At 38.2% G+C, this 13,529-nt stretch overlaps 1 protein-coding gene and 1 long non-coding RNA gene across 7 annotated transcripts; one reads left to right on the top strand and one right to left on the bottom strand.

Annotated features, from left to right (window-relative positions):
- Nucleotides 1-774: 774 nt before the first annotated feature.
- On the bottom strand, nt 775-3,447 carry LOC113356350. Of its 4 annotated transcripts, none has more exons than XR_003362949.1 (4): nt 2,968-3,447; nt 1,956-2,487; nt 1,367-1,655; nt 775-1,105 (listed from the first exon to the last, which is right to left on the bottom strand). It is a non-coding gene; the product is annotated as an uncharacterized LOC113356350 (long non-coding RNA). The 4 variants fall into 4 exon arrangements; XR_003362948.1 differs by having other exon boundaries at nt 775-1,655; nt 2,968-3,142; nt 3,274-3,446; XR_003362947.1 differs by having other exon boundaries at nt 775-1,655; nt 2,968-3,101; nt 3,274-3,442.
- Nucleotides 3,448-5,348: 1,901 nt separating this feature from the next.
- Nucleotides 5,349-13,343, top strand: LOC113356349 (protein STICHEL-like 3). Of its 3 annotated transcripts, none has more exons than XM_026599462.1 (7): nt 5,349-5,759; nt 6,143-8,177; nt 9,342-9,561; nt 10,771-11,322; nt 11,821-12,451; nt 12,836-12,899; nt 13,046-13,343. In XM_026599462.1, exons 2-7 carry the CDS (start codon nt 6,228-6,230, stop codon nt 13,136-13,138), a joined length of 3,510 nt encoding a protein of 1,169 aa, XP_026455247.1. In that variant the 5' UTR covers nt 5,349-5,759; nt 6,143-6,227; the 3' UTR covers nt 13,139-13,343. The 3 variants fall into 3 exon arrangements, with proteins under 3 accessions (XP_026455247.1, XP_026455246.1, XP_026455245.1); XM_026599461.1 differs by having other exon boundaries at nt 6,079-8,177; XM_026599460.1 differs by having other exon boundaries at nt 5,349-8,177.
- The last annotated feature ends 186 nt before the right edge of the window (nt 13,344-13,529 follow it).

Raw genomic sequence — 13,529 nt, 5'->3', positions numbered from 1 at the left:
TTCTGGAAAGTGTAGTAAGATCGTTTCCTTCAGTGATGGCATGTTTCTTAGACTCATATCGAGCTGGCAAAGATCTCTGAATTTTCATTAAAATCACCTTTTTCAGGAATAGTCCTTCCTAATATATGACAAACATTCATTATTTCATATAACTTGTGATTAAATTCCTCAAACGAATCTTCAACAGCCATGCAAAGGTTTTCGCATTCATAAGTTAGGTTTTGATGCATTGCTTCTTTCTCAACGGTATTCCCTTCAAATAAGGTTTTTAAGATATCCCAAGCTTGCTTCGACGTAGTGCATGTGGACACATGATGTTGAAGACTATGGCATGGATAATAGCATTTAGACCATAAAAATTGTTTTTAGTATCATTTATTTCAGCATCGCTATAGTAGCTATGTCTTTTGGAACAACGACATGAACTTCATCCAAGAAAGTTCAATTCTTGCTTTTTACAAGTTCTGGTTGTCGAAGCAGGATGTGTATGATAACTTTTGTATGGGTGCTTATATTTGGTGGGCTATCTGGAAGCTCGCAACAAGAATATTTTTGAGAAATCCCCTTTTAACATCCATGTTATAATCCACGATGCTTTGTATTGGCGTACCCACCTATAAAGAAGCAACTGATCATGAACTTGAGGAACTCGATTCCAACTATCACACACCTCCCAGCTTAATCAAGCTCCTACTACTCAGTGGTAACCTCCAGCTCAAAATTTTATTAAGATTAATACTAGTATAAGACGCACGCGCGATGCGCCTGCCACTCTGTTCCAAATAAAATAGAACTTATTAACATTTTCTGATACCATGGATACACACCTAGATCAATACCACCAACTATTGGTAGTTTCCAACAGATTCGACAAAATATTAAGTAGCTTAGTAGTTAGTACTGTGTAACTTAAATTCAGAATACCATTTACAATAATGTGTTGCAGTAGATGTGACTAATTTCAGTTTCATGACATTAAGATACTCCCTTGCACTAAATGAAGGTCCAATGGATAAAAATGGAGCATGTGCTGTTTCCCAGCATGAGAAGCGCAGTACTACATCAAGTGATGACCTGCCAACTTGTCGTTATGATTAGTTGCTTCCTGGAATTAAAACATTGTACTGTTAAAATAGTTTTGTACATGGCTCCTAAACTTATAATAACGAATGAAATGCTTTGTACAACAAGACTTGATAAGCTCATACGAGACTAATTAACAAAAGCACTCTAAATCCAATTCTTGGCCACACTTCTCTTATTCATATAACCCTATGCTAGTGGATGAGTTTCCTGAATATAAGAAGCAGGTCCGAAATTCAAACATGCTCAAGAAAATGTAGTTATTTACTATATTGATACTTACCATGCCAGTAAACCAAGAATGTTACTACACCCAAAAACAACAAAATGCTTACACAGTATGAACCCCTGTCCCGGTCGATAAAAAATTAACAATGTTAGAGAAATAGGTTATGTCCCGCCTCCTCTGCATTTCCACATGACAAACCAAAAAACAATCCAGAGAAGTTACCATCACCCATGACATCTGAATTTGTACCTGACAATATATGCTACAGTCTTGAAGCACAGACTTGACGTTTAACAGCCTCTTATTGTGGTACGAAAGACAGAAGTTCCCTGAATGAGTCCTCCTGTATAGCAGTCACAAAATGGAACTTATTAAAAGATCATAACTGATCAATTACTAATAGTCTAATACTAATTAACCTATATCAAATAACATAATGGATTCCTCCTATGAGAACGAATCTACATACTTGAAAGGATTTTATATCTCAATCTTGATCAACTTACAGCAATTAGGTGGAATTCACAAACTGTTATAAGACTTTGCTTCTCATGTCATCTAATATCACTAATGAAGTCTCTTAAACGCCAAGGAATAGCAGAGGAGTTCTGGTGAAGAATTTTAACTATGCGCAGAGAGTTACCTTGCAAAATGAGGTTTTGAACATTTGAGGACTTTGCGAGATTACTGCCCAGCCTAAAAGCATGCGCCTCCGCCACCAGTGGGTCATTCTAGTGAAGCAAGTCTGCAACACCTCCCTAGTAGATGCCATCATGGTCATAAGAAACTGCTGACCCAGCAGAAATCATTTTGTGACTGGCTATCTGATGCATTTTGCTATTTGTTGTTTCATATAAAATGTTTTGTGAACTCCACCTATAACAGTCTTATCAGGATTTTATATCTCCATCATGATCAACTTAAAGCTTCCCTTTCATGTATTGTCATTGAGCTTTGTTTGGCTCTTTCAAGAAATCGACGCTGCTGTAGCAGATTAGAACTTTGATGTGAGTCTAATTCATGGCAACATTGTCTTTTCCTTTCATTTTTCATATCCGGCTTCTCTCTAACTCGAGCTTGCTCTGCGATTGACGTTTCTATCAACTCCCGAACTCGATCTTGCCCTGTGATTCTAGGGCTATGACGGGGAACGAAGACTTCCTTGCTTTCCATTACTACAAAGATGCAACAAACATGTATAGCCTCAGTCATCAAAACCAATAAAGAAAGCTTTTATCATACAAACTGTCCAAATTCAAAACTTCATTCAAATTTTGTATGTACATAACCCAGATAAAATATCTTCCATTTGTTTTATTCTTATCTCTTGAGCATAACACTCTAACAAAACCCCAATCATTAACCTGTCTAAGGAATAAGCATTAACTCGAAATCATTCTTCTCCATGGTACTTAGTAGCATTTCTGTGTGTACTTGACCTAGCAAATCATATGATTAAACATGTATAGCCTCAATCATCAAAAACCAATAAAGAAAGCTTCTATTGCACAAACTCTATCCGTGTGCCCATTCAAAACCAACAAATAGCCACTTCGTTCAAATTTTGTATGTATACATAACATTAACCTAATCATATAAACAGGTTATTCCCAATAAAAATCTCAAATTAGTAACTCAATTAGTTTAACACTAACCTGATTCAGGGGGATAAAACCCCCAGTTCTAGAATTCAAACTGTCAAGAAAAGCTGATCTTCAACCGAAGCATTTATGTAGCTTGAAAGCTGTTCTCCAAACCATTGTTCACAAATTATCGAAAGATGTATAGTCTGAACCAAAAACCCAAAGGGAAATTGAAGTTCACAAATTTCTGTAAGGTCCAATTTTAAAAACGTTTGAAATTGCGAAGGCGAAACTAAAAAGTTAGGTCAAAAAATGAGTGATTGAAATTCCCAAAATTAAATAAGAATCAGATTATAGTTTGATTCAAAATTGACTAACCTAGATTGAAATATGGTGTTAGGTCTCAGAGTTGTCATAGCCGCTGTGTCTCTTTCATGGTGGTGGTGTTTCAGAATTCGTGGAGGAGGTGAAGAGGGTGCGTGTGTTCACGAAGAAGAGAGTTGAGATGCAGAGAAAAGGAAGATCAAGTTACTGTACTACCCTCTATTGCATAGCTGTGATCGGAATCTAAGCGAGGGTAGTTAAGTAAAAAAGGGGGGCCACGGTTGAAAAGCCCCCCTTTTCTTTATTATAGTAAGATGGATGTTGTTGTTGCTTGTGATGTCAACATAGTTATTCTTGGTGCTAAAACTACTGAAGTCCAGACAACTATTCCACTCGTGCCAAGAGCAATGAGTTTTCTGTTAGCCTTTAATGTTGTTGCTCATGTTATTGCTCATAGTATGATTGTTGAAGGTGATTGTCAAAGAGTAGTGCACATCCTTCCAAATAAAAGCAACTCCATTCTTTGGAGAACTCATGACCTGATATATGAGATTGGTGCTAAGGCAAAAAAAAAAAATGGACTCCATTGAGTTCTAATTCATCCGAAAAGAGAGATAATTCTATGGCTAGGGCAGCTTATGCTAAGTTCGGATATCCATAATGTCCAAATTTGGTGTACATCTTCTCAATTCCCATTTCTTCTCTTCAGCCAGTCCCTGTTAGGTAGGCTGTTGCTGTTGTTGTTTTTCTTTGGTATGTGTTTGTGTGCTGCCCAGATGTCCGAAAAACGCAAAAAGACTTATATGTCCATTTCTGTACACAACCTCCAAATTCGTATGGAGCCTTCTTCCGGAGCGTGCTTCCTTATTGACACATGCTCAGCTTCCTTGCGTTCTATCTGGTTAGGCTGGCTGAAGTGAAAACTGATCCCATTGGCTGGGAACCTCTGTTCTTCGTAGTCTTGCAGTGGCTGCTGTATAGGGTTTCACAGTATCTCTAGTTGGGGGATTTGGTGTGGCGATGTCTAGAGGAATATTCGCTAATCATCATACCTATCACAAATCTTCGTAGTCTTGCAGTGGCTGCTATATGGGCTTTCACAGTATCATTCACCCAAATATTTCTTGTTTATAATGACACCATTTAATAGCTAATCATCATACCTATCACAAATCTGGAACAGTCAATGGAATTACAGATGGTTAGCATTTAAGTACCAAAGTGAATGTCACTAGGCTGAACATGGTCAACAATCGCAGCGGCTTAGATTCTAGTGCGAACAACAGTACTTACTTGGTTGGCTACGGTACTCTAGTTTTAGTCGAGGTATGTATAGGGTCATGTGAGATAAGAAGTCTATGTTTAGACTTGAGAAGCTTAGAAGAGGTGGTCACGTGAGACCATCACAATTACATCTCTGGGGCAATGTGAGAGTGAACAGATTACGATGCTCGTAAGTCGCTTCATGATTACGCATCATTGACACGACTTTTCGTATTCAATTAAAATGTAATCATTACGAGGCGCACGTGTCTAACTCTAAAAAGAGGCTAAACCCCGATTAAGAATTCAATCCTCATAAGCATGCTTTTGCTGGTAGGATGCTTTGATCGTCAGAGGCGCAAGAAATTGTTTACTTTCATGGCATAATCACGAAGTCCATAATAACATCCTTTGCAATAATTCAGCCAATTTAAATGAATTAAGTTTTTGGAAAATGATAGGTGATCACAAGAAGGCCAAGACCAACTCAACCACTTCCAGGAAAATATCTCTATTAATTGTTTTTTGGAAAACATTAATCCGTCCGTAATTACTCATTCATGTTTTTTACTTCGATCTCAATTAAATGGAGCCATTAATTGTTAAAAGTTAGAGAAAAAGGAAAAAGAAAATTGTCAAGTTAAGACCAAAGCCGTCAAAGACAAGATCCATGGGTGTATGAATAACGGTGAACATGAGTGTGACAGAACAGATCTTGTTATAATTTTTTTATTTGTTTAAAAAAGTCCCTGTTGAATAGACACCGTTCTTTATGGGACATATTACATTCAATGCTATTTACATTTTTACAATGGCAGTCCATTAATATGCTACTACCCAAATTTTTATGGACCACCACCAGCACACTGACTGTACCATACTGTACACTCTTAAAATCTTGATTCCTCTTTACTATAGTTCCAGATTCGTACCCAAATATCAATAAAATTTCTAATTAAATTCCTTAAATTTTCTTGAATTCCAATTTAAGGATGTAATATCTAATGATGATTCCGAATTAAATCCCAGCAAATTATTATTTCGAAAAAAAAGAGGGTTCATGTTAATGTTCTGTAAGAAGAAAGAAAAACGGACAAAACCACCGTTGTGTGTATGGGGTGTGTCTGTTTCTCGACAGATCTCCATATCTTTCTCTCTCTCTCTCTAAAAACACTGTCGTTATCGCGAAAGAGAATCATGCGAGATAGATCTCTCTTTCATTATACCTACAACAAGATTTGATTTAAACGGATCCCATGCTTTGTTTTTCAGCTCAGGTGACTTCCATTACTCTCCTCCTAACTTCATTTTTATTCTAGGGTTTTTGCAGAGTAAGAAGCTTCAAGGTTTCTTCACATTTCTGGATTTTTCAGCTGCATTGTGCATGTTTTCAATTCTATCCTAGTCCTTGAGCTATTTGTTTGTGAGAATTTGTAATTATTGGTTGCTGGTTTTCGGATCAATCGATTAAGAATTTTTGTTTTCAAAAGGATGCATGTTTGTTTGGTATTCTCTGAAGCACATGAGATTCTTGATAACTGGTGATGTATGAGTTGTTGTTAGTATGATGAGTTTTCTATTTTTTCTCCGAGACAGTGTAAAATGATGCCGGGGAATGTGTTTATCTTCTGATCATGACTAGAGCTATTATACATGGTAGATTTGTCAAAGATGAAAATGAGGGTATCAGTGACCATCTTCGCAACCACGTACATTTGACGAATTGTATTCACTTGAAGAACCATATGCATAGACAAAGCCCCATCTTGGCCGAAAGGTCGCTTATGAGGGATTTGATTGTTCTTCAGAGATCAAGGTCGCTTAGAGATCCTTCTACTAGTCCTCCTTCATGGCATTCTCCTTCCATTGTTGAATCTATGTCTAGGAAACTTGAAAAGGAATCAGCAGATGGGAGGAGAAGGTCTGTTGGTCATGAACGGCGAAAGGAGGAAGCTAAAAGATTGTCTGGGGATTCACCAACTATAGGGACATCAAAAGTTGGTGCGGAAGATGTAACCAAGGGTGGTGTCAGCGATGGTAGGTTTAGTTTTAGTGGTAGTCTGAATGGAGTTCAAGATGGGGGAGGAGAAATTAGGGGAGAAGGGTCCAGTCATAGGAGACGCAAAAGCGAACAATCTGCTGGTATAGAGGAGTCTCCGGTAGATGGTCAGAATTCTGTTCTGGTTACAGGGAAAGTAGATGGAAAAGAGAAGAGGATGGTTAGAAGAGGGAAGCAAAATCAAAATGTCTATCTGAAAACTCTTTCTGAACAGCTGAACGAAATGTCTGTGGACAGTGATGTTGGACAAACTTCTCACATTCGCCATGATGGAAGATGCAGACGGCATGAGAAAATCAACGAGGAACCAGAAGCAAGCAATCGTAGTTATCGCAATGAGTTAAGCAGGGTGAAAAAGCGTAGGTTTCGTGGTGTGAGGAGACCTAGGACTTCTGCCGGATCAAGAGATTTTGGACTTCACAATGAATTGTCAGTCGCTTCTAATCCATTAGCACACGGCTCGAACCATCGGAGGCATTATGTGGATGACGGAGAGGAAGAGAGAAGACAGACGAGCATGGATGTTTCGGGAGGTCCTAGAAATGGTTGTGGGATTCCCTGGAATTGGTCTAGAATTCATCATAGAGGTAAAACATTTCTAGACTTGGCAGGTAGGAGTTTATCATGTGGGCTGTCTGAATCCAGGTTAAGAAGAGAAGGCTCCCTTCCTGAAGGTAGGGATGATTTAGATATGGCTGTGGGATCTGAATCCTCAAGTCCGTCTGCTAATTTTCATGCTGAAGCAGCACCATTGCTAGTTGAAAGATCCGGATCCCAGGGGAGCAGTGATAATCCTGCTTGGGTACATGATTACTCTGGCGAGCTAGGAATATTTGCTGATCATGGTTTAAAGCGTGACGCTGACTCTGACTTTGTTTCTGAAGCTAGATCTGGTCACAAGACCTTGAGAGGATCCCATGGTAGACATCAAAGTCTAACGCAAAAGTTCATGCCTAGGACCTTCAGAGATCTAGTGGGGCAGAACTTGGTAGCACAAGCTCTTTCAAATGCAGTTTTGAAGAGAAAAATTGGTTTTCTATATGTGTTTTATGGTCCTCATGGCACTGGTAAAACTTCTTGTGCTCGAATATTTGCCAGAGCTTTGATTTGCCAAGCTTCAGAGCATCCAAAACCTTGCGGTGTCTGCAATTCGTGCATTGCACATGATCTGGGTAAGAGTAGAAATGTGAGAGAGGTTGGCCCAGTTGGTAACTTCGACTTTGAGAGTATTATGGATCTTCTTGATAGTATGAATATGTCCCAACTGCAATCCCAGTATCGAGTGTTCATTTTCGATGATTGCGATACCTTGCCTTCTGATTCTTGGAATGCTATCTCAAAGGTCATTGATAAAGCACCTGGACGTGTCGTTTTTATCCTTATCAGTGCAAATCTTGATCATTTGCCCCACATAATCATATCCAGGTGCCAGAAATTCTTTTTCCCAAAATTGAAGGATGCAGATATCATCTATACATTGCAGTGGATTGCATCAAAAGAAGGCTTAGAAATCGACAAGGACGCGCTAAAACTCATTGCATCAAGGTCAGATGGATCTTTAAGGGATGCTGAGATGACTCTTGAGCAGCTGAGTTTGCTTGGTCAGAGGATCTCCGTTCCCCTAGTCCAGGAGCTTGTAAGTTTTTTTTATCCTACTTAGCACTGCACTGTGTTTTATTTTTACAAGCTGAGGCTATCCTTTTATATCATCGTATATATGCTTAGAATCCTTTGTTGTACCAAATAATACTATAATAGCCTCTTACCGCCGGAATTAGGTGTAAGTTATGATACATTGAATTTGAAGTTTATTTTTAGCCTATAGTCTTAATTTTTGAATGGCAGTGATTTTTTCATATTTTGTAATTAAAGAACAAAATAGTAAGTTCTCGTAAACTTTGGACCGGCTGAAATCCCCTTGGGTTTTTTGCTTAGTAGGAATCCGCTTTCACTGTGAGTTGAATATTGTACTGCACATGTTCATGTTATACGGATAAGTTATATGTTCTAGACGCTATTAATGTTGACTGAATCCCAAAGCATCCTTAGTATAAATACCTATTATTAATTATGCCCCTGACCAAATATTGTCGATCTACCATGATCTACCATGTCTGGTTATATTTATCATCATACATTAGATTCGTACGTAATGAACACTGAACTTGATCTTTCATATTAAGTAAGACTGTTGAGTTTGACATACCATGCGATTCATGCCCCACTTGCACTGGACTTCTTCATGAACTTCTTCTCTTGTATACACCCATTTGGAAGTTACTTCTCGAGAAAGATGAAACATCTCAGTCCTTAGTGCTCTTCAAATGCTTTAATGTTTTCCCAATGGATTTTCAAAAGCGTTGTCAACATAATAAACATAATGAGTGGTTTAGTAATAGAGTGTAGATGTCACAAACTTTACATTCAGTTATGGTATGCGCGGATCAGGAGTTTAGAGATGGGATCCCCGGGCGGGTGTTTGTAGTGATATTGGTTTCTACTGGCTGCTTGGCTACGTAGAATTCTGTCACTGCTAACTGTTGCTCCTCATGTACTTGTATATTTGTTGTGGACGAAGGAAGAAAAAGCATCTCGAACTGAATTCCACGGACTGAACTGACTGGCAAAGTTAATGTAGTTAGTTATATACATTAAGTTGATGAGTAGCTTTGCTTTAGCATCATCTCTGTGTAAAAACCTGAATTATATAATATATAATATGTATGCTGATATTATCTAATATTGTTTGTCATTCGAACTCATATACCCCTTCTTATACTTCTCTTCCATTTTTTTCCAGGTTGGTTTGATCTCTGACGAGAAATTGGTAGATCTACTTGATTTGGCATTGTCAGCAGACACTGTGAACACTGTCAAAAATTTAAGAGAGATTATGGAAGCCGGGGTAGACCCATTGGCATTGATGTCACAGCTTGCCACGGTAATAACTGATATTCTCGCTGGAAGTTACATATTCACCAAGGAAAGGCTAAGGCGGAAGTTTTTTCGCCGACTAACATGTCAGTACATCTCTTTTGTTCCCTTTTGTCTCTTAAATTGATTGAATTAGCCCATTCAAGTAACAGTCGTTTGGCCTGAGATCATTGACGACCTTCTATTGAATATGGAAATCAAATTCTATGATATCTAGCGTATCAAACAACTTTTGCGTGCAGCTGTACATACAACACATATGTATCTAATATATTTACTATCAGAATAGGTGTCCCATCGTTACCATATCTGTTTTGCTGTCAAGCTTTCATGATCTTTGAAAGCATGTTATATGATTGTGGAATCAATTTTGTTCAATAAGAAAATGGATATCTTCTTACAAAGTGCCGATCATTTTCTTTCCGAACTCATTTTTGTCCTCAGCTATCCAACTAAACCTTGGCAATATCTCTTTTCTAAGATTTAAATGCAGCCAAGAGTTATTGTTCTTCTTCAGCTTTATGCGACTAGAGGTACACTTATTTTGTTGTACTGCTGATTCTCTATTGTGAGACTGCAATATTGTCTTTCTTCCGTATCTCCCAATCAAAGTGTATTGTTTCTCAGGTCTTGTTGGGTTTCCATAATCTAATTGCTGCGGACTTGTTTAGCCTTCCAATTCTGGAAAAGCTTTTTACTCAAGGCCATACTGACACTTATCATTCTGCACTTAAAACTACTTAATGCATAACTTCATGCTTCTGGGTCTAATATATAGAAATACCTTATACCTTGCCTTGTTTAGTTGATAGGCATGTGCGGAAGTATTGCCAGTTTACGTAGATATGCATGCTCTGTAGAATCTGTACCGTACACTGAACCTCCATCTGTCTGGAGACCTTTTTAGCACAAAATAGTTCTAGCAATTACATTCAAAGGTTACCAAACTGGCCCAAAACATATCTTAATAGTGAAGTTCTAATGCTCAAGGCTTTCAGAAGTGGTACCGAGGGTTCCAAATTGGACAAGAAGTTCAACTGCTATGAACATGAGAAGACAATGTACCCACTTTGATGTGCATATCGACTTGATGCCTTTATGTGCTTGTCTTTGTCATCGTAAGAGATCAAATAATTGATGCCCTTGGAGCAAGCTCTTTCATCACTTATCTTCTGTTAGGAGTTGAAGAGTGTAATTTGTTTGGATAGGTTTCTCGCCATTTATATCTGTTTGTGTTGAAATTAACATATGAACTTCGTTACAGCTGCTGATATATAATTTTATTTCCAATTCAGTGTCCAAGGAAGATATGGAGAAACTGCGTCAAGCTCTAAAAACATTGTCTGAAGCTGAAAAACAACTTAGAATGTCAAATGACAAATTAACATGGCTAACAGCTGCCTTGCTTCAACTTGCTCCTGATAAGTTGTATATGTTACCTGGTTCTTCTGCTGATACAAGTATTACCCACAGTCCTTTGAGCCGAAGTAACCTTAATGGGAGGGATATGACCGGGAGATGTGCAGCTGAGCACGCTCAGACATCTAACAGTGGTCTGGGCTTGTCTACCAGTACTAGGTTGCGAGATTTCCAAGCTGGAAGTGGGTCTGATTTTAATCATGACACTGCTAAGGTAAATGGAAGTGTTACAGATGGAAAGAAACATGCTGGGATGACTCCTCAAAGGAAATCCGATGCAAGTAGGGGAAGTGCTGGGTATACTTCTGGTAAAGACCGCAAAGAAATAGAAGATATTTGGTTGACTGTGCTTCAGAAGATTGATATCGATGCCCTAAGACAGTTCATGCACCAAGAAGGAAGGCTGGTCTCTGTGAGCTATGGTGCAGGTAATATCTTGAATGTCTACCATGGGTTACATGTTTCTATTGACTTTCTATTTCACCTATAGTTAGGCTTTGTTGAATAGTTCAATCGATATATTATGAGCTGGCTGATCAGATTTTGAAATTTGTTATGGTTTTGTTTTTGTTTATTTCGTCTTTTTAACGACTAAACATTATGGTTAAATATACCGATGATATAGAGCTGTCACTTTTGTTCCAACTGTTGTAGATGCTACTTATAGCGGGATATTCTTAACATTCTACTTCGTAGTATCTATTTCATTTTGTCTAGGAAAAATACTTTCTTTAATAGGGTAGACCTAGAGCTTCGGTTTATTGGATTATTCTCGTGGAAAAGAAAACTAATTCTGGGTAAACATAAGTACAGTCAAATGTTGAATTCCTGGCATTTCCCTTTATAAGAGATCCTACTTCCTGAAAGATGGCATAATATTCCTGTTCTGCCTTTTTAAGTTGCTCACCTATTTATTTTTCTCGCAGCTCCAACCGTGCTGTTGATGTTCAGTTCTCATCTGAACAAGTCCAAGGCAGAGAGGTTCAGTGGGAGCATCTTACAGGCGTTTGAATCTGTTCTTCAGTCTCCTATCACACTGGAGATGAGATGTGAACAAAGGAAAGATGTGAGAGGGAAATTACCAGCTTTTGAGGATGGCTCTTCTGGAACGGTCACGCGCCAAGAGTCCCTTCCAAATAATAGTATGATTAGCATCTCAAAAGCAGGGTATGAAAGAGATAAAGCTCTTAAAGGAGGTGGGTCTAGGCATGTCCATTTGTCGCCCTTGAATCCCGTTGAGATATCAAAGAACGAAATTGTTGAAATAGAAGGTTCATCGAGGGGGCCTGAGGGAACTGAACGTTCAGGAAACACCGAAAAGATTAAAGGAAAAGGCTTGAAAAGTGGGTCGAGTGGAGAAACACCACCAGCTAATCAGAAATCTACATTGTATTCGGTCCCAGAAGGGAGAAAAATTAGAGAACATCCTCAAAGCCAGAGTATTGTAAAAAGCAAGGTATCCTTGGCGCATGTAATTCAAGCAGATGGATCACAACGAAATGGGTGGACAAGGCGTAAAGCTATTTCAATTGCTGAGAAGCTTGAACAAGAGAACTTGTAAGTAATGCAATGCCATTGTTTATATGCCTCATTTTTTAGTACTGTTCAAAGTAAATCTAGGGTCATATTCTTTATCTTGAGTTGATGTAGTATTTTGCTTTTTACATAGTATTGCCATTATGAGCATGTGCCAATATCCCAAGAACTTATAATCCATGAAGTTGGTTCATGTTATGCAAGAAATGTTTGGCATTTGTCCTATTTTCACAAAGAGTTTTTTTTTTTATGGAATTTTCACTGAGAGTCTATAACCCTGATCTACGTGCGTTAATTTACTTTCTGTTTATGGAATTGTTAGGTTACTCTTGACCAGTGTGATGTTCCTTTAAATACATCCTCTCAGTTCTTGAATTCAGTTGTTTCTTATTTCAAAATTTTCAGGAGATTGGAACCCAAATCAAGAAGCTTACTTTGCTGGAAAGCATCAAGATTAACTCGAAGAAAGGTAACTACAGGGCTATATGGTGTTACTACTTAGTATAACGATTTTCATTTGCTCACAAGTAATTATTACTTGCTATACGCGATCCCAACTTAACTTGCAAACTCATACCACATTATTCTGAATGTCATGAAATCATTTATCCGCAGCTATCACGTTTCCGAATCAGGACGCGGAGACCGCGCTCCCTATTGAAGCTCGTCCCCTGTGGTAGATATCTTTCTGATAAATCTCCTAGGTAAATTATTTCATTTTGTCTAGACATAGGTATGTGTTAGCTGTAAAGGCTTTTCTGTGTCTCTGCAGTTGTCTCCCTTGTATTTATTCATGCTTCTCTGCTGTTCACGAAGTCGATTGTGTCAGCCTGTGTACCTTTTAATAAAGTAAATTTTTATGCTGACCAGAAAATGTTTAAATGCAAAAGTAAATTTGAAGTTGTTGAACAAATCCTGATTTCCATGTCACCCACAGCACTTTAAGTTCATCATATACATTGTTCATCCAAGTATCAGATAAGGTGAAAATGGCATGACTATGTACATAGCCCGTTGTTTCAAGACCAGATTGAATTAAATAGTAGAGTAAGGAACTGTGTCATAGTACTGCAATTCAGTTCTGATTGGGAAAATGCTG

Source organism: Papaver somniferum, chromosome 3 (genome assembly GCF_003573695.1).
Source record: "Papaver somniferum cultivar HN1 chromosome 3, ASM357369v1, whole genome shotgun sequence".
Lineage (NCBI taxonomy): Eukaryota > Viridiplantae > Streptophyta > Magnoliopsida > Ranunculales > Papaveraceae > Papaver > Papaver somniferum.
The sequence above is the reverse complement of the archived record's forward strand: the minus strand, read 5'-3'. Positions and strand labels throughout refer to the sequence as shown.